The sequence below is a fragment of the Eucalyptus grandis genome, chromosome 8, assembly GCF_016545825.1.
Source record: "Eucalyptus grandis isolate ANBG69807.140 chromosome 8, ASM1654582v1, whole genome shotgun sequence".
In the NCBI taxonomy this organism is placed as follows: Eukaryota; Viridiplantae; Streptophyta; class Magnoliopsida; order Myrtales; family Myrtaceae; genus Eucalyptus; species Eucalyptus grandis.
In genome coordinates this window covers 57,842,338-57,861,563 of record NC_052619.1, presented here as the reverse complement: position 1 = coordinate 57,861,563, position 19,226 = coordinate 57,842,338, and the positions used below count along the sequence as shown (strand labels likewise).

The 19,226-nt window shown below is 41.0% G+C and overlaps 3 protein-coding genes across 4 annotated transcripts; 2 read left to right on the top strand and 1 right to left on the bottom strand.

Moving 5' to 3' along the window:
- Positions 1-1,579: 1,579 nt before the first annotated feature.
- LOC104415309 (1,4-dihydroxy-2-naphthoyl-CoA thioesterase 1) lies at positions 1,580-3,429 on the top strand. The gene is made up of 3 exons (XM_010026585.3): positions 1,580-2,000; positions 2,159-2,350; positions 2,968-3,429. Exons 1-3 carry the CDS (start codon positions 1,881-1,883, stop codon positions 3,118-3,120), a joined length of 465 nt encoding a protein of 154 aa, XP_010024887.1. The 5' UTR covers positions 1,580-1,880; the 3' UTR covers positions 3,121-3,429.
- Positions 3,430-3,783: 354 nt separating this feature from the next.
- Positions 3,784-5,009, bottom strand: LOC104415308. The gene is made up of 4 exons (XM_010026584.3): positions 4,616-5,009; positions 4,461-4,511; positions 4,223-4,356; positions 3,784-4,122 (listed from the first exon to the last, which is right to left on the bottom strand). Exons 1-4 carry the CDS (start codon positions 4,934-4,936, stop codon positions 4,038-4,040), a joined length of 591 nt encoding a protein of 196 aa, XP_010024886.2. The 5' UTR covers positions 4,937-5,009; the 3' UTR covers positions 3,784-4,037.
- A 5,365-nt stretch (positions 5,010-10,374) lies between these two features.
- On the top strand, positions 10,375-13,706 carry LOC104415307 (guanosine deaminase). 2 transcript variants are annotated; one of them, XM_010026583.3, is made up of 5 exons: positions 10,375-10,857; positions 11,433-11,492; positions 11,789-11,979; positions 13,103-13,207; positions 13,329-13,706. In XM_010026583.3, the coding sequence occupies exons 1-5, from the start codon at positions 10,836-10,838 to the stop codon at positions 13,515-13,517; spliced, it is 567 nt and encodes a 188-aa protein (XP_010024885.1). In that variant the 5' UTR covers positions 10,375-10,835; the 3' UTR covers positions 13,518-13,706. The 2 variants fall into 2 exon arrangements, with proteins under 2 accessions (XP_010024885.1, XP_010024884.1); XM_010026582.3 differs by lacking the exon at positions 10,375-10,857 and adding an exon at positions 11,286-11,316.
- The last annotated feature ends 5,520 nt before the right edge of the window (positions 13,707-19,226 follow it).

Here is a 19,226-nt window from a genome sequence, read left to right as displayed (position 1 = left end):
CCTCTATTGGAGGTTTCCCCCGACATAAAATTCAGAGGATAGAGACAGCTCTCACACCTCGATGAATATAGTGGCTAGGGATCTCTCCGTAAGATTGGATGTGAGCAAGTCCTTAAAAGACTTCATCCCGATTGCATCCGGACTTCGAGACTTTCATGATGCAAAACACTTAAAAGGTATTTCGCGCTTCTAAAAAAGACAAATAAAAAATATAAAAAATAAAAAACCTGGAATTTGTTAGTTATGAAAATAAAGGACGTGATCTTATCAACCCATCAGAGTTTTGTGACGGATTGGACAAGAGGTAAGATAAGTTGATACTTTGATAAGGGAGCTATTGAATCATTTGATGCTAATTGACACAATATATGAGGTGATAATTGTTAATCAAAGGTTGTCGATTGATGAGATGCTCAACAACTCGAGCACGTGGACTTGGATGGGTGAGGTAGGTGAGGCACCGGCCCTAATCGTGTCAACCACGTATTTAGGTTGACCGTCCCTCACGCACGCACGATAATGGACTATAATTTAATGCACCCGACAAAAGAGGCCTCAATTACAAGAAAAGACAAACCCAAGGAGCCTAATTATAAATAGACCTGCAAAAATAATTCAAAACGGTACTGTCTCGCTTCCGGAATACCCGCAGCGAGGGGGACTTTTCTGCGAATAACTGGCTTATCCTTTTTAAAAATTATGAAGGGCGGTTTCAAAGCTAGACCTTATTAAAATTTTTTCGTCGTTCAATTTTAGTGCTTATAGCTCTTTTAATCGGGCGGATTTAGTCCCTAAAATTGCATGGTCCAGTTAACATTTAACGTGACAATTCAGCTCGGGTGTGATTCAAAATATATTTTTTTTTTTTAAATTGAGAAGGAGATGAGGAGGAGGCAATTCAAAATTTTCTCGTTAACTTGAGGTAAAAGTACAATAAGTAAATCTTGTCAGTCTAAAAATGAATAACATAACACAATTATCACGTGATGTATTTGGAGTAATATCACCAATCGATCAAATATTCTCATCGACCGCATATTAGGAGATGACCTATATATCTATAAATCTTTAAAAATTGGAAAGAAGAAAATGACGAGATTCACTTGACTATATCATACCAATGCAAATGATTTTCACGAAGAAAAGTTAGTACTCGACAAATTCTTAAGTAGGCGGGCAATTCTATTCTCTAGTCTACAAGAGATGCTGAGCCTCTTAGGCTTTTCACAGTCGGATCGAAAAGCAATAGGCCGCAACCATCGTTTCGCGTCGAGATCTATCGAACAGCCGAGACTCACCCGTCTCCGGTCCGGGGGCAGACGGAGCAAAAACTCATGTGACAAGGAGTGAAAAGATGGTGAAAATTCTTGCTCTGTAACCGTCCTTAGGGCCAGAGTTCTGCAGATTTATATTCGGCCTGCTATGTTGTTGGGGCAGGAATTTGTCTTCCTCGCGGATGGATGATTGGCAGAACGGTCTCATCTTTTTCCTCCTTTGATTGGCCGAGGTGGTAGGTGGTGGGGGCCGGCAGCTGTTGGAGATGATAACGAGATGAGGGCCGCGGCCACGAAAAAAATGGTCGGGCCCCTTCTTCATCCCCTCGCCCTCTCCCACCTACCCACCAAAACCAGCACCACCACTCCCATCTCTTCCTCTCTCTCTCTCTCTTCTGGACTTTGGACCCCTCGTGCCCACCAATTCCATCCCAAAACTGAGGCCACCACCAGACATGCCGGTGCTCTCCAGGACTCGCAGAACCCATCTTCATCGTTGACCCTTTTTCCGGTTCTTTCGCCTGCCGACACGGAGGTGGTGGAGCTCGAATTTGATCGGTACCCAAGAAGAAGCGGCGACTCTGTTTGTCGTCCAGCGCGATCCCCATGGATAAGGCCAAGACGGCGGAGGTGGACGCGCCCCTCGACGCGGTCGGGTTCGAGTTCGAGGACATATCCGCCAACAGGGTCACCGGCAAAATCCTCGTCTCCCCCAAGAGCTGTCAGGTTACCCTCGCTTCTCCTTCTTCTTCTTCTTTTCGTGGGGAACATAGTCTTTTTTGGACGATCAAATTCAGCTCACGGACTGCGCGCATGGTCTAAAGCTCTGACCTTTCCTTTCATCGTCTTGGTCGGGCGGGGCGTCCCGGGATGGGAAAGAGCAGCCGTTCAAGGTGTTGCACGGAGGGGTGTCGGCGATGATCGCGGAGGGGATGGCGAGCGTCGGTGCCCACGTCGCCTCCGGCTTCAAGAGGGTGGCCGGGATTCACCTGAGCATCAACCACGTCAAGAGCGCGGTGGTCGGCGACCTCGTCCGCGCCGAGGCCACCCCCATCAGCCTCGGCAAGACCATTCAGGTCAGCTCCCCCGTCCCCTCCCCTCGCCTCCTCTCTCGCTAATTCACCAGCTGAACTGATAAATCTCGAGAGGATTTAGGGTGTTTAGTAGCAATTCATGTTTGACCATATACAAATGTTGCCATACACGGCAAGGTCTACATACTGCAACTTGGACAATAGCTTCTGCCATCTATACGTATTGAACTGTGATCGACTATGGCGATATCAAGATTGCATAGGCTGCATACGTATTTGGGTGGATCGACAAACAGTTGCCGGGCTAGGCCCGTCCCGACTAGATGAGTACAGCCTTTGCTCTTAACAAAAGTGGACCGACGCTAACCATTTGCTAGTTGGGACTGAAAACAGAGCAATATCTTAAACTGAGTTAGGCAACGGTTTTGATCAATGGATGTTGTGTTGTGTTTTGCCTAGTCGATTCTTTTCTCCGCTGTTTCATACGTGAGCACATTCGATATCAACCATTGAATGATATAAAGCCCGGACAAAGTAAGGGCTTTAGAACATGTGGGCTTACATATGCTGAGTTCGCGTTAAAAAGTTCTACTCTAAGATAGTCCAGTTTCGCATGATTCCGATTAAAATCACGGGCACTGATGAATGTGTTGGAGCAGGTGTGGGAGGTGCAACTATGGAAGGTGAACCCGCAAAACTCCGAGAGCAAATCCTTGGTGTCGTCGTCTCGGGTTACTCTCCTCAGCAACATGCCGGTCCCTGAGCACTTGAAGGACGCAGACAAGAATCTCAAGAAATACGCGAAACTCTGACTACCAACATACGATCAGCAGCTCACTGTGGGGATCAAACCCCAAACGTACGAGCCCGTTATATGACTAGAGTTCCTTTGAATCAAACAATTATGGATGTGCAAATAACAAAACCACATGTCTCAGCAAAAATATCGAACACTCAACTGACGGGGCTAGTACTTGCTGGGGCTAAACATCACCATGTTCTGATGGAGGTTGTTTGCCCCGCTACAAGGCCAAGCCCCACGACTTGTACTCCATTTATGTGGCCAGTGTTCTTTGCTGACTGAGTTGAAAGTGAAATGTAGGCAAAATGTTGTCGTCACACAGCTACATGTGAGGCTGCGGTATGGATCTTAATCTACTGAACCAACCAGCAAAATGGATGATATAGCAGAAAAGCTTAGTTCAAATGTTAATTGATCGTTTGGGATACACAGTAAGTACAGTGCAGTCCTACTAAGATACTGACCACGTACTTCTGGCGTGGTAAAATAAAACCAACCACGGTGCATGCTAGTGCCCACAAGCTTCGAAAATCAACTCACGAGTGATTGTAGATTATTCAATACCATTACATACGGTGTTCTCATGTCACTAGGAATCACAAAACTGAGGATCATTTTGACGAACTTCTTTTTGTGGATTGAGGAAAGAATTCCCCAACATGAACACAAGATCTATGAAAAAAAATCCACTTCTGAATGCAGCGTTCACCAATACTGGATTATATATGAACACTTGATTAACTATTTGCTATGAGTCCAACCTCTCAACAAAGAGGACTTAATGCAGAAGCAAGCCAAGTTCATCGCAATTGCAGCCTCTCTAAGTTAAGGGGATGACTTTTGAGGTCATTTACACACATCAAACTCACATTGCTGTATACTTTACAAACACAAGCATGAATCAAGCAGCCAACCTGTACTCATCAGTCAAACAAAAGGGTAATTCCTCCTCCGGGAAGACCTAGGCTTACCGCCCCTCTCTCTCTTCCCATTACTGCCAGAGATCTTTTGCCTTCAAAGCACACAAATGAGAAACGAGTTACCGTAATTGCCCAGGTCATCCCTCAATCTTCTTTGTTCTGAACACAACGGAAACTGGAAATGGCATGTACCTGAGATTGCTGAGCTGCTGGTTCAATTCACTGATCTCAAGGCCCGAGAGCTTCAGGGAAGTCAGAGTCCCCGGCACCTCCTCGGACGCCACTCTGGACAGGTCATTCATGGAGGTCGCTAATCTCCGAAACGCCTGTTTCAAATTCCACCACTTAAATATTCAGATTCGTTTCCGCAAACACAGAAACCCTCTCCTGCTCTCACGAGCATTTTATCAAACAGGTACCGTGCACTTACGCTCATGGCCGGGATGGACACGATTGCCAAAGAGATAACCGAACCGATCGCCTAACACGAAAGCAAACGTGAAAATCCGAGAGACCCAAGTCGCGGAAGCCCGACTAAAGTTCCAAAGAGTTGGCAAAATCTAGGCTCGTTTGATTAAGATTTACCATGGAGAGCACGAACAAGAGAGAGAGAAGACCCAGTTCAGGAGAAGGTCGCAAGCTCAAATCTTTCAGGGCGCGAACGGGCGTAGAGGGCGAAGAAACCAGAGAGCGGTACTGGCGAGCGGAGATGGCATCGGACTTCGGCGTTTGAAGTGGGGCCGGAAAAGGCGGTGCTGCACCCGCAACGTCCTCGGTGGAGATAGAGGCCGTCGAATTGGCGTTCCTCCGGGCACTCGGCGCCGGAAAAGAGCGCGGCCTCGCCGCCGCCGCCGCCGCCGCCGCCGGAATGGTTTTGGCGACGAATGGAGAGGATGCCTGCCACATCGAGGGAGATGACGAGAGAACAGGAAACAAGCATTCGCCTGATCAACGAGCGGGCTCGAGTCGGGTTGGAAGAGGCTTTTAGCTCATCAGGCCCGATGGATACTTTGGAAAATTGTCAATTTTCGGATTTCTACTCCTAAACCTTTCGATTATTTCGCCACCAAAACTTTGCATAAAATTTCAAAATCATCATGTTGATCAATTCTCGGCTAAAACTGTTCACATAACTTTACCATTATCGCCGCCCATCATACGTGGTAAGTCAACAATTTAACGTGAATAAGTTTTACTCGACAAGACATAGTTTTGAGTAACTTGGTCAATTTTCAGATTCTTTTTCATCCTTGTTTTTTCTAGTAACTATTTATCTTTTCTTGCTTTATCCTCGTTCATTGCCAAATGTAGAATCAAATAATTGAACTACTATGACTCGGTCTTCTTCTTGCTCTTTGGAGTTTAGCGTCCTGAGATCTCAGTCGAGCTGGACGACCTCGAGCTCCATTGGGACATCAAGCTCGAGCCCTAAATCTAGAGAACTCGACCTCTACCATGGTGTTGAACTCAAGCCCCTAGATCTAAAGGGCTCGAGCTCCATCGTAGCATCGGCATCGAGCCATAGTGTTGGCGGCTCCAGCTCGGCCGCAACATGGGGCTCGAGCCCAAGACTAGACAACTGAGGCCTGCATTCTTTGGTTTGGTGATGTTCACTAATCCGTTGGTTAGTGACCACCAGGCAAATCTTGTCATCACTTGCGAGCAAGGGTCGACGAATACTGCCAAACGTCCAAGCAACAGTGGGCAGCGATGCGGGAGCTTTGGCCGAACATGGTGAGGTTGTGCAGAAAAGAAGGAAAGAAAATGAAAAGGAAAGGAAAAAAAAATAATTTAGAGAAAAAAAGGCGCAAAAAAATCAGCGCACATTAACCAACCAATCATTGGTTGTGACATAAGGACAACCAATCATAATCGGATTTCCATGTTAGTAATTTAAAGCGAATATTGACCGGAAGGGTTGGAATGAAATTTCATGTAAAGATTTACAATTACATTGAAACAATTGAAAAATTTAAAACTACACTGAAATGATTGAAATATATATAACTACATTGAATTTCGTATGATAAATTTACGATTGAAATTGTAGTTTTCCCTCTACATTTATGTTCAACACCCTTGGATCTAAGGGTGAACGGTTGTAAGTTATGTATAAGTTTTATTTAGAACCTAAAACCTATCCGTCTAAATATGTTCATCATTTTTGGAACCGGAAGTTACCAAGCATACCATGAAACTCGGAACCTACTTTGTTATAAGTTTCAAGATCAATTCTAGAGTTTACCTAGAATGCACTTGTATTATTAATTGAACAATTGCAATGAATCATTACATGTAATGACCATCACTTACTTCTACAATCCACTAACCACAACTTATAATTTGACATGAAGAATATGAAACGTTAACAAAGTGAAATCTTGGTCATAAAATAGAAGCTTAGACTATTAATTCTAGATTATATACTCATCATCGGATACCATAAAATACCACAAGACTGTGTGAAGACATGGACCAAGAAAAGCACAAAAACTTTCTAAATTCCACCTATCTATAATTTGGAACTTTCCCATCAAAACGAGTTCCTCAATTTTTGGAATCTAAAATTTACTCTGCTCACCCTGGAACCATGCTCACTCCTACTTGGACCACATTTAGATGTGCATGCATTGAGACTCCGTAAGACGAGCTTTGCAAAAGAACAAAAAGTCAGAGCAAACAACCACGTAATATCTCATTAAGATTATAGGCAGACGGTCATACACGATTCACCATGGTTATAATTGGCTTTGCCACTTGTCTTGCAAACATAAAAAAAGTCATGTCTTGCAAAAAATAAATAAATCAAATCAAATCAAATCAAATCAAAATTTATAAAATAAAAAATTAATCATTCCATAGATCATACACACGGTCGAATCCCTCATCAAAAGAAATCCCACCACAAACTTGACGTGATGAAATTTGTTCTTGAGAATTGAGACATGAACATATACGTACCTTAACGCCATCGTCTTTGAATTAGCGGCACTTGCAGCCATGTCTTGAGTATTGAATATAGAAGGGAGGGAGACATTTCCCATCCCAATGCGAATCGAGAAGGACAATAGGATCACCACACTTATCTTCAACCGACAGTTTTCATTAATAAATTCCTCAGGCGTAGCGACGAATTTTCCGAAAATAATGGGGTCAAAACTCTCGTGGCGTGAACGTAGTGAGATGGAAAATGAAGGGTGGGTTGATTGTAAGATGGGCAAAAGTCAAGGAATTGCCTATTAACATATTAGGGAAAAACTACCAAAAACTCCAAACTATAAATCTAGTGGTATGTAAACTTTCCGTTAGGTTTCGTTAAAAATCAATGAATCCAACGTGACATTATTAATGTTTTTCAAGGACAAGTGGTGCTGATGTAGCCACATCAAGAGAAAAAAAAATTGAAAAGAAAAAAAAAAATTCCTGGTCATGGTCTTCAAGCTTGCAATTGCTTGGCTAAATCTCTTTGGCACTCTTCCATCACTGCCCGCTGCCGCCCGGACCTCCAGCAGCGTTGGTTGGCCCCTTGCTTGACCATTCGCCAGATCTGGCCATGATGGCGGCGATCTTCAAGGTCGAATTTGGTTTTGAAGCTCGTCATCACCACAGTGGCCCGAGCTCGAAGCTTGCCCTGAGGGTCAGCCACATGTAGGAAGGTTTACCTTTCAAAACTACCTTTGGACATTTGTGACCCATTCACGACTGGTTCGAGATTTAGGTGGGAAGGTGTGCAATCCACAAGATTTAAGTCACCCTTCTTCCTCTTCTTCTAGGAAAGCCAACAGAAATGAGATGGAAATGCAGAAGGAAAGTTTGGTCTCTGATCAAAAGGATCCCATTGGAGAACCAAAAATTATTGTAACAACTGGTCAAAGTATTTCAAAGCACGAAATCTCCTAACCCTCGACAGGCCTCTAGGAAAGCCATCAGGAATGAGATGGAAATGCAGAAGGAAAGTGCGGTCTCTGATCGAAAGGATCCTATTGGAGAACCTGAAATTATCGTCACTCCTGGTCAAAGCATTGCGGAGCACGAAATCTCCTAACCCTCCACAGGCCTCTTTAGGACAGAAAAGATTGTAGAACCTGTTAAAAAAAAGGGATAAGGATATACTTTCCTTGGTCTCGCAGACCTTCAGACCAAGGCTTCGAGCTGCGAGGCTCGCGGCTGCCATGGCCAGATCCGGCGGGTGGTCAAGCAAGGGTCGATGAATGCTGCTGAGGGTCCAGGCGACAGTGGACTGGACAGTGATGGACAAGAGTGGCCGAGCATTGGCCGAGTGACGAGCTCTAAAGTGCCCTTGTCACAGTAATAATGTCACGTCAAATTTTTGACAAAACCCTAACAAAGGATAAATATGTCAATAGGATATCAATTTAAGGTTTTTGATATGACAAAAGAAAATTTAAATTAAATGTTTCATGATTAGTATAATTTAGGATTTTTTTTTTTAACTTCTTTCTTCAGATTTTTTTCATGATAACTGTGGAGCGAAAAAGGAAAAAAAGAACACCAAAATTAACATTTAAATTGAGGAAACTCAGTCTGTCACTTCTACATTTACTAGTTTAGAATAGGAATGGACAAAATTTCCTATCAAGGGAAGGGGATACCTGGGGTAGGTGGCGTCTAGGACTCTAGGTGGCAGCGACAATTGCTTTTTCTTGTAACGATTATCATGATACACATGACATAAATACAATAGTGATTCAACGAGAATGACTTGAGATAAGTTCTCATTTGTTTTGGTGGAGGGCATGCTAACATATCGCTACCTAGTTCGGTAACTCTATTTAAGGTCTATATAAGGAAAATTCTTCTATCGCATCACATATTTGGAAATTATTCCCGCGAAACGGAACCAAGATTTCCCTTCTAAACAATTGATTCTCAAAAGCTTAAAGGAATATACAAAAATACTTTGTTAGGTCTAGACATCTAACACAAGATTCATCTCATCATGCGTGCGATTTGTCTTGTCAAATTAGCTCAAAACTTTAAAGTCTCCCAAAAGAATTATTCCATGCGATGCCTTTTCTGGCCCCCTGTGAAAAACGTTTTCGTGTGGAATGAGTCCAAATTGGACAAAACGATAACGATGAGGAGCCACGTTGCCACGATGGACCGCCAAAGCAGCAGGCCATTTTCCAGGAGACCAAGACCCCATTTTAATTTATAGGAAGATTCCTTGTCCGGTTAGCACATCACTATGTCCACAAAATTAGTCTTTTTAATCAAATGAAAAACATGGTGCACGCGCATAACCTTTTTTTTTGTTCCTATCGATCGACACTCGAATGAATTATTAACATTAAATTGAGGTTCCGTTTGCTTTGCAAAATAATTAATGATTTCAAAAATATTTTCCTAAAATTGATTGTTTATATTGCTTATGAAAATAAACGAATAAAAATATTTTTATCATTTATGAACAAAGCTTTAGTTTAATTATTTCAAGCGATATAAGTGATTATTTTTAGAAAAATATTTTTTATATTGTTCATTTTTTTAGAAATAAATGAAGTATAAATTTAACTGAAGTTGGTGGAGTTGCTGGTCATGTACCTCCCTTTTCAGGGAATTAAATGTGTTGTGCTTCAACATGACCAATCATCGTAAATATTCTCGTCCTAGGCCTTCAAAGTCAGTGGTCCTTTTTGCTTGTGGATGGGTCCATAGGGAAAGATTTAAGTACTTTCCGCATTCACTAGTCAATTTAATTACTTCATTTTCCTTGTGTTTTTTCCCTTGCCATATTAATCTTAAAACTGAATTTTATGAGGACAGTATTGGTATTCTTTTCGGAAGGCAAATTCATAACTTTATTACTGTATTATTATTATTTTTTTGGTCGGTTACTGTATTATACATAAGAAAGGTTGATATAGTATTGCTATCTTCCAAGAAACGTGCATTATTGACAGGATTTTGTAAGCTTGAGAGGCTTCGGTATAAACTTAACATTCATTAACCAACTTTCTGAAAAAGAGGAAAATAATCTAATAACGCGCATAATAACTATTCTATTTATGTCCTATAATTATCTTTCTATTTCATACTTAATTTTAGAATAGAAATTTGTCACGCAATTTTATTTGTTTATTTCTAGAAATTTTTTACTTCTCTATTTCTAAAACAAAATCAAAAAATAAACTCTTTCATCCTTGCTAATAGTCAGCCCCCACCTAGCTCACCTTCCACAGCTCACTCTGGCCATTGTATCCACTTTTGAATAAATAAATTTTTTTTGAAAAATCATATTTTTTTTAAAAATAAAAATAGAAATAAAAAAATTATTTCTCGCCTGAATAAATAAAAGGAAAGAATCATGAGAGAGAGAGAGAGAGAGAGAGAGAGGCCATTCCCATGTGGAACTTCCCAGCAAGAGGCACCACAAGTGCAGTTCACCCTTCCAAGCAAGAGCAGAAAGCAAATTTCTTTTGGCCTTCATCATCATCTTCTTTTTGTCCATTGCTTGCTCTCAATTCCCACCGTTCACATTTCGCTCTTTCATCTTAATTACACCTTGTAGGTCCTCCCTCCCTCCTTCTCTCTCTCTCTCTCTCCCTGGCCATAACCCAGATCAAAAGCTCTTTCCTTTTCCACCTTCCTTCTCTCTTTCTCTCTCTTTCTCTCTCTCTCTCTCTGAGATCCACATTTCCTTTTCTTCTCTGCTGAAAACCCAGGCTCTTGACACCCAAAACACATCAAGAATCAAGGGTACATACCAGTTTGTCCCATCCACTCCCCTCCCTGTCCTCTCCTGATTTTGTTATCCGATCTTTCTGGGATCTTCTGCATCACCATGGAGTTGGAGGAGGCTAATGGTGAACACCCTTTTGGTTTCTCTGTCCATTCTCGCTTGCTGTTTCGTTTCAAGCTTTGATCTTTGATTGCGTTATCTAATCTATGAGCGATTCGGTTGTGAAAGTTTCCTGCTTTTTCTTTTCCCCTGTTTTTGCTGATATCATTTTGTGCTGTACTGGTGTGGTGATTCTCCTCTTTCAGTGGGATTTGTGTTATTTATTTTTTTCGAATCGCTTCATTAGCTTTCGTGTGGGAGAGTTAGGTAATAATACAGCAACAGTTCTTTGAAGAAGACACGGCTTTGGCTTCAGGAGGTTGCTTCTCTACATGGTTTCGTGTTCCATGCTTTTTCTTTGCTTGATTGATGCCTTTGCAAGCTTTTCCTCTCTCTCTCTCTCTCTCTCTCTCCTGCTGTATATGCCATCAGGCTTGTGGGGCAAGGTGTGATTTTTTCCAGTTTTGCATGTGTCATAGAGAAGGTGCGCTTTGATAAGCCAAGCAAATTTAGTTTCAGATAAGGAGGATCTACTTATGAATGACACCCATGTCATGTCTATCATATCTTCTTAATTTGCTGATACTTCCTTCTTTACAGTTGTCGAGACTAAGGATGGGACTATTTCCGTAGCTGCTGCATTTCCCGGTCATCAACAAGGTAAAATTCCGTAACTTCTGCAGTTGTTAAAATGGATGTCTCTTATCAAGAAATTACGTGCGAGATGCATTAAGAAATCATATGATCTGCTTTTCTGTTGCGGCTGTGACTCCATTTGAATTGTTTGTGGAACTAATAGACATATTTCTGATTGATTGAGATCAAGAATATTGATGTTTTTCCCTCCAACTATGTTGGTTATGTTTTGGACAACTTTGCAGCATGTTTTTGTTTTCTAATTGTTCAACTCCTCGTAAAATGTGCTGTCTTTAAGTTCTGGTTGCATGCTGAAACAGCTGTGCAGGATAGAGATCACAAGTTCTTAACAAAAGCAGTTGAGGAGGCGTACAAGGGGGTAGATTGTGGGGATGGAGGCCCTTTTGGTGCTGTTGTTGTTCATAATGATGAAGTTATTGTAAGTTGTCACAACATGGTTCTAAAAAACACAGATCCAACTGCTCATGCAGAAGTGACTGCCATAAGAGAGGTGAATATTCAGCAGTGTAATTCTTGTGAATTTAGCTTCAATTGCGGACCTTCTTCTTCATATAATCATTCAGATTAATGCTTTTTCTCCCCAAGAAAATAAGTCGTGGAGGAGCAAGAACAATCGTATAGAGAGAGAAAAGAAAGGTGGATAAAGAAAAATATTGCTTTGTGATGCATATGTACCTGAGGAATTGGGTAAACCCCACATAGGTGACTCCAACCTTAGACTGTTAACTAGTCATTATCCTCCAGAGATAAGGGATAAAGGATCTCATTATAAAGTATCACACGGAGATTAAAACATGGAGCTGCTTTTTAGAATAAAGCACATTTCTGAAGTCTACTTTATCTGTTTTTTTTTTGGTAAAGTGAGTCTACTTTATCTGTTTGTTTAGTCTGATTCCGAAAATTGCTATTCTGGAGAATATGCTAATCTTCTAGGGATAAACACGCACACACACGTAAATAGTTTTTTTCACAAAGCTTCTTTTTTAAGGTGCTAGTTGATTTTTGCCTGGATGCAAACACAGTAATGCTTCTTCTTTCAAGCCATTATCTCATGGATAGCATCTCTTGTGGAACCTTTATCTCATTACTACTATCTCTTGCTTAAAGGGCAAGGGCACAACCATTTGTTCTTTTTTTTCATTTTTTGGTTGAAAGTTTCTTTTGGCATTATCATAGGACCAGTATCTCGAGCTACTAAATTTAAGATCATGTTACTCTGGGTTCCCATTTTAATGGTTAGGTTACTTATAAAACTTTGCTTCGAGTCAATGCTATTAGACATCTACAATTAGCTGAACAGAGGAAGAACCTGGCATTTTGTATTCTTCCTCAATTATTACGTGTATTCTTCTTCCTGCATAGCACATATAATTTGTTTAAAGCAACAAAGCATCAGAATGTTGCCTTTTAACCTTTTTTGTCGCACAGAAATACAGGGGTTGTGGTGCAGATAGTCTTTTTTGACTCATACTGAGATGCTGTGTGTAAACCCCAACCACAAGCTCTTTCACTGAGCATTTCACTTTGCTCCTCATTTTATAACCTGCATAAGCTATCCTGCTCAACGATCATTTCACTAGATTCTCAAGAATTTCTGTTCCCTTCTCTACTAGGCATGCAAAAAGCTAGGCAGGATTGAGCTTTCAGATTGCGAAGTATACGCCTCTTGCGAGCCCTGTCCCATGTGCTTCGGTGCCATCCACCTTTCAAGAGCCAAGGTCTCTCTCTCTCTCTCTCTCTCTCTCTCTCTCTCTCAGAGTCAGAGCATTCCTATTATCCCTTGCTTTCTAATACCGATTGTCTCGGACATGACATTAAAGCACTTGCTTGTTGACACAGAGGTTGGTCTATGGAGCTAAGGCTGAGGCTGCTATTGCTATCGGCTTCGACGACTTTATTGCTGATGCTTTGAGGGGTACTGGCTTCTACCAGAAAGCTCAGTTGGAGATCAAGAGGGCCGATGGGAAAGGGGCCAAAATTGCCGAGCAGGTCTTCGAGAAGACGAAGGAGAAGTTCCGAATGTATTGATTCTTCGATTTCTCCATTCCTTTCAAAAGTTCAATCATTAACCGTTCAGTTGCTGGTTGGCTTTATTCACCTGCAATTAATTTTAGAACTGTTCATATCAAAGCTACGACATGACGTCGCAACACTTCAATCTGTTATGTGCTTTCAAACTGGTCAAATTAATAATAGCAATGATCATGATTGAATCTATTAGTTGGTTCTCTTTTTTGCGCACTGTTGAATGTGAGAAGTGGGTAGAGAAAGAGATACGTTCCCGGTTTGCAAATGGGTTATTTCTGATGATGTGGTGGGGTAGACTGTTTTGCATGCTCATTTTTACTGTCAACTGATGTTACGATCGTTATGCTAACTTGCTGATTTCATTAGTCAGCATCCCTTGAAACATGCGATACAATTAGGACAATCAAAGGAATACTTTATCAGAGGTGCTAGTGATATTTTCCCCGTGATAATGCAATTCCGAGGATTGATGTAGATCATCTTCAAGAGTTCTCTTGGTAGGGCTGATACAATTTATCTAGATGCGACGATGAACGCATCTATTCCTGGTTCCTTCTCTTGTCATCGACTGGAGAAAAACCTTCCATTTCACTGTCGAAACTCCGTGTAAGCTTACCAATATTATCTTCTTCTCCAAAGATACAAAGCAGAAGGCTGAATTCAGTTGCCGGCTGGCAACTTGATCATGTTTACTCCCATTCTGGCTCAGGCTGGTTGAAATTTACATAAGCCGGCGTATTTCTGCTACATAAATCAACTAACCTGTCGATTCACAATGCCTGTAAACCCTTTACATCTTGATTAGCTTGATTTTAGATTGCTGAATAAGAACCTGGAATTTTCATTTCACCGTGAGCATAAGCATGGGAAAAAGGAGGAGGGATGAAGATGAACCATTGTAAGAGAATATGTTAAATTAGGGTGAATATGATTCTATGATAGAAGTACGAACCTAGGACCCTCGACTGATTGGGAACTGGACCTGGATTGGTGGAAATTGGACCTATTTTAGATTATAGGATACATAGAGTAGATTTTAGGTTTCAAAAATCGAGAACTCTATGTAGACAGGTAGGTTTTGATGTAGACAGGTGGGTTTTTAGTTTTAGGTTGGGAAGTTAGTCTTTGTATTTTTCTTGTTCTGTTTTCGCATGATCACGCGACATTTTGTGGCATCCAACGTTGTTGCCTATGTAATTTTTCCATTTCTAGCGATATCCATAACAAAGATTTTTAATATGTTAATATTTTATCATCTACGCATGTTTAAATATAAATTGTGATCAATGGATTATAGCAAGTATCATTAGAGGAGGTGATCAATTAAGAGCATAGGTGGAAACTAGATAAGTTCTGGAATCAATCCTATGATAGGACTTTAGAATATATGCTATGATAGATTTCAGGCTTCTATATATGCAAAGTAGGTTTCGAGTTTTAAAAATTAGGGAATATGTTTTGATAAGTGCATTCTAAAACTTGAAATCTAGATAGAATCTGAACTTCTATCGTTTTTGTTAAATCAACTTGTCATTTTTGACGATGTTTGTTTCTCGCTGTCTTGTGGTAACAAACATCACGCAAATCTCCAAACCCATGTCTTGATCATCGTTCTTGGTTGGGGAATAGATTCAAGCAAGATGGGACAAAAGAGGGTTCCTCTCTCCCACAATCTCATCACAACTTCTTGTTTTCTACCCCGTTTACTACGGCACCTAAGAAAAAACCGTTTCTTTATCGAGAACTCATGGAGGCTCTCACGGCGACGCGTGATGATTACGGCAATCGACCGGCTCTCGCCTTTATCACATTTGAATCTCCTCATTTCTTACTCTGGAGTCGAATTCGACCAGCGCGAGAATATCGCCACAACGCACTACGTCTTCGAGAAACCTCGAACTGACTTTCTTCGTCGTGGTCGGGAGTTCACGAATGGAAGTTTCATGTAAGATGAGGAAGCATTATCAGACCTTGACCATCCGCAAGCTCATGAGCGCCCGCTTTCTTTTACTTCTTTCCCGAGCAATTCACATGAAAGATCGTGCTTCCTTTTTCTATCCTGTCTTGACTTTCGAGTGTTTTTTAACCCCGACCTTGACATGTGACATGGTCATAAGAACCTAATCAGAGACTAAAGAAAACGCACTTATTGTCGTCAGGTGAAGCTGGGTGTAGTCAAGTCTTTTACTTTCACGCACTAGTACAAGGTCCATAGGTTCCACACTACACCCTTTCAAAATTCAGCACACAGCTTTTGCTGAGACAATTTCGAAAGTCAGAAGTCGGACGATGGTAGGTTCCAGGATGCAATTTTAACGGGGAAAGTATCAAAACAAAGTTGTAAATTTATTGCATATGTGATAGTTTTACAACTTTTTGGTGCTTTTCCCCAATATCAACCGTCAGGAACGTAGTTATCGACGACAAAAAGAATCAAAGCTTAACATTATCGTTCCAGTCTGCTTGTGAACACATCAAACTTCACGAATAAGAAGTTGAAGTTTGGTGGTGCAGGACGGCGGGGGTTGATCAGCTTCCTAAGTTACAACTCTCTGCAACATATCCTGCGAACGGACATACCACCTACGTTGCAATTGCATGTGTACAGCCATTCGATTCTTTTCGGTGCCCCCACCTTAACATGTCAAAAAGTCTCTCCCTAGGAATGGACCACCGAAACACATGTTGTCTGGTCAAGGGGCGACCCCAAGCTGGAATCTTGGTGTCACCGGAGTGTCTTCTGGGTTTGGTATAGACTTGGGGAAAAGCACCAGCTCTTTTGAAGGAAGCGAAAGAGAGAGAGAGAGAGAGAGGAAGGACAAAATGGTTTTGGACTCTTTCATTGTTCTGTGCTTTTTCCTTTTTCTTTTCGTTCGTCTTTTCCCGCCGAGACTCGATCTAGGCCTTGTTAAAGCCTTTGCGAAAACATCAGAATGATGCGTTTGGACTGAAACGAGACTCCACATGATTAACCTTTCGAGTTGGCTTATAGACTTTGGCAATGGCATCCTTTTCGCTGGGTCCATTTGCATTATCCGTCTGATTCAGCTGTAATAGAAACCCTTAATGGGAAACCTTTGCTTAAGTCTGAAAGGAAGATCCCGCCCTGGAAAAACAAAACTGTTTAGGCGATGTTCATGTCTTCTTGCACAAACCCTTTGATTAAGGAAGACAATCTTCATCTTTATTATTTTAATTTTCACGTGAAAGTTAGTTATTGACATAGAGGGGCCTCAATTAGTCTTAAAGGACAGACATCTTGTAGGTTGGTCTTTCCTGATGTTACCCTAGTGTTTGCTGCAACCAATGAAGTTGATCAAACTTGAGATGAGAAAATATCAAATTGAGTTCAGAGGATAATCCCTTGCATTCTCACGTTATATAAAGGCATAGAAGTTAGAACACGCTCAATGCCACTACTCTCCAAGAACCCTAGTTCTTTCTTTCCTGTTCAGCTTCTGCTGACCTATATTGATCTCAAATGGCCACTTAAGGACTTTATATTCCCAGATTCAGTTCAGCAAAATATCTTCTTGTTTTTATGCAAACAATGCTGATTGTGTGGCTTCATTCTATTTGATTTTATTTTTTGAAATATGAGAGGAGAACACTGAAATAATGATCACTGAACTTGCATTTATATCTTTAAGATTACAACTGAATAAGATATCATAGTGCATTAAATGCTTAAGATAGCTCAAATCTCCTTCATGTATTAAACAATTTCTTTTGATGGGTCACGTATTTAGCAATATGGTTAAAGGCACAAGCGGACACTTGCATAAGATACTCTTGATATGCAAATCCCTAAAGATGGCAGATGAAGAAAATGACGGAAGACTTTGTTTTCTGGTCAGCATCATCATCATCCATGTGAACCCATCTGTAGTCCACTACACCTGATCTACTATTAACCAAGACAAATATATAGTAAAGTAACATCTAATTAGGGGTCTCTTGTGGATCCTTATTATTGGTTATAGGGTAATCTCACCACAGAAGAGGAGCTGTAACTTTTACAGAGGCCTCTCAGCCGACAATGCATTGGTACTATATATTTGTCTTGCTCTATAGCCGACAATGCCTTCTAGTTGTTTGACATCTGGGTAATCTTGAGATTTGGATGAGGACCCGGATCAAAACTTTTAAGGACGTGCTTAGGTCCATCTGATATAATATAATTTACACAAACATATAGCAAGGTACTTCATGTAGTATCAATCACTTGCCTCGATTGGGGTGTGCTTGCAAGAGAATTATTTTCTCTCTTTTTCGACGACATTGATTGCTCCATAACAGCTGTGAACGATGGTGACTTTAGTCATTCACCTAGCTATAAGAGACTTCCAAAAGCTCATGCTAAATAAGAGTTAAAAATGAAGCCATAAATCATATGATATTTAGGGACTAAAATGGAAGTGCTAGGATCAATTAGAAAGATTATCCTGCACTTAAGAGAAAAAGTAGCAAAAATAGTTAATGTAATGACAATTTGATACTTTGTTTGCTATAGTAAAATAAAACATAAGAAAAATCAATTTTGACATGTTCACTTAAAAAAATCACGCATGTTTCGATAGCAAATAATGCCTAAGGTCATAACTTCAGTTGAAGGAAGTTATCCAATCCGTCATAAACTTATGATATGGATGTAAATTCAATCTTATTTCAATTTCATCAATTTAATCGTAAATCTTTGCACGAAATCCAAATATAGCCCTTCTAGCTAATTATTGTTAGAAATCGATAACATGACAATGAGCCATGTAGAACTACTAACAAATAACTAGACCATCACGTTAGTCATTTCATGAGAAAATCGGTGGCAAATTAGGAAGATTAAATTAGGACGGAGAGGGTAATTCTCCCTTAGCTTGAGATGTCCCATTCCTCTTCATGCCGGAAAAGCCTCCCTCAATTAACATGATAACTGTGCATGAAATGGGAACGGAATAAGTTACAGAAGCTAGTCAACACTCAAATCAGCTATAGATACAAGTTGTGACTACGTGGATATGCGCCTTTCTCTTTCAATATATTAAATATAGGTAACTTGTGCACGCATGTATACTTACCAAGAAACTAATGTGTTCGCCCAAGTCATTACTATATTGCAATTTTCAGTCTAGCTTCCTCCATCCGTAAAAGAAGTGGTTAGAACATGCCTTTCAAGCTTGAATGGAGCTCTCTAGGAATCACATCTTTTGTTCTTTTGCTGAATTTTTGCTTCCCTCGCATGGTCGTTCATTGGACAAATCGTCTGAACGTGTTGAGAAAATAGATTTTTCATATAGAAGACTTGGGAGAGACTAGCCTGGTCCACCTAACTTGTTCCACTGAAATACGGCATAGAGACTGAGGACATTGCTTAGGGTTTTGTTTATAGATGCAGCAGAGAAAATCTCCAGCCATGGCCATATAACAAGACACAGAGATACAATAATTTATACCGTGGATCCACGGCCACGTCGCGTTCCGCCGATCAGAACCGAGCTGCCATGATACGGTTCAGATATGGCGGTGCGGTTTTTCTGCACGTCATTGAAGTATGCTCGGTCGGATTTATGGCATCATCACGGTGCATCAGACATGAAGAAACATACTTTTTTTGTCACAAGAAAGGGGAGAGTTGAAATTAAGAGAGAGAGAGAGAGAGACCCACACGTGCAAGTGTCATCCAATTGAAAATCGATCCTCAAGGCAACTACC

Bases quoted from the DNA above. Each gene is read 5' to 3' on its own strand.
- LOC104415307 (XM_010026583.3), top strand. From the start codon at position 10,836: ATGGAGTTGGAGGAGGCTAATG. The intron at 10,858-11,432 runs GTGAACACCCTT...CCTTCTTTACAG, and splicing joins GGAGTTGGAGGAGGCTAATG to TTGTCGAGACTAAGGATGGG. The intron at 13,208-13,328 runs GTCTCTCTCTCT...TTGTTGACACAG, and splicing joins TCCACCTTTCAAGAGCCAAG to AGGTTGGTCTATGGAGCTAA.
- LOC104415309 (XM_010026585.3), top strand. From the start codon at position 1,881: ATGGATAAGGCCAAGACGGCGGAGGTGGACGCGCCCCTCGACGCGGTC. The intron at 2,001-2,158 runs GTTACCCTCGCT...GGGAAAGAGCAG, and splicing joins TCTCCCCCAAGAGCTGTCAG to CCGTTCAAGGTGTTGCACGG. The intron at 2,351-2,967 runs GTCAGCTCCCCC...GTGTTGGAGCAG, and splicing joins GCCTCGGCAAGACCATTCAG to GTGTGGGAGGTGCAACTATG.
- LOC104415308 (XM_010026584.3), bottom strand. From the start codon at position 4,936: ATGTGGCAGGCATCCTCTCCATTCGTCGCCAAAACCATTCCGGCGGCG. The intron at 4,512-4,615 runs GTAAATCTTAAT...CTTTCGTGTTAG, and splicing joins TCTTGTTCGTGCTCTCCATG to GCGATCGGTTCGGTTATCTC. The intron at 4,357-4,460 runs GTAAGTGCACGG...AATTTGAAACAG, and splicing joins TGTCCATCCCGGCCATGAGC to GCGTTTCGGAGATTAGCGAC.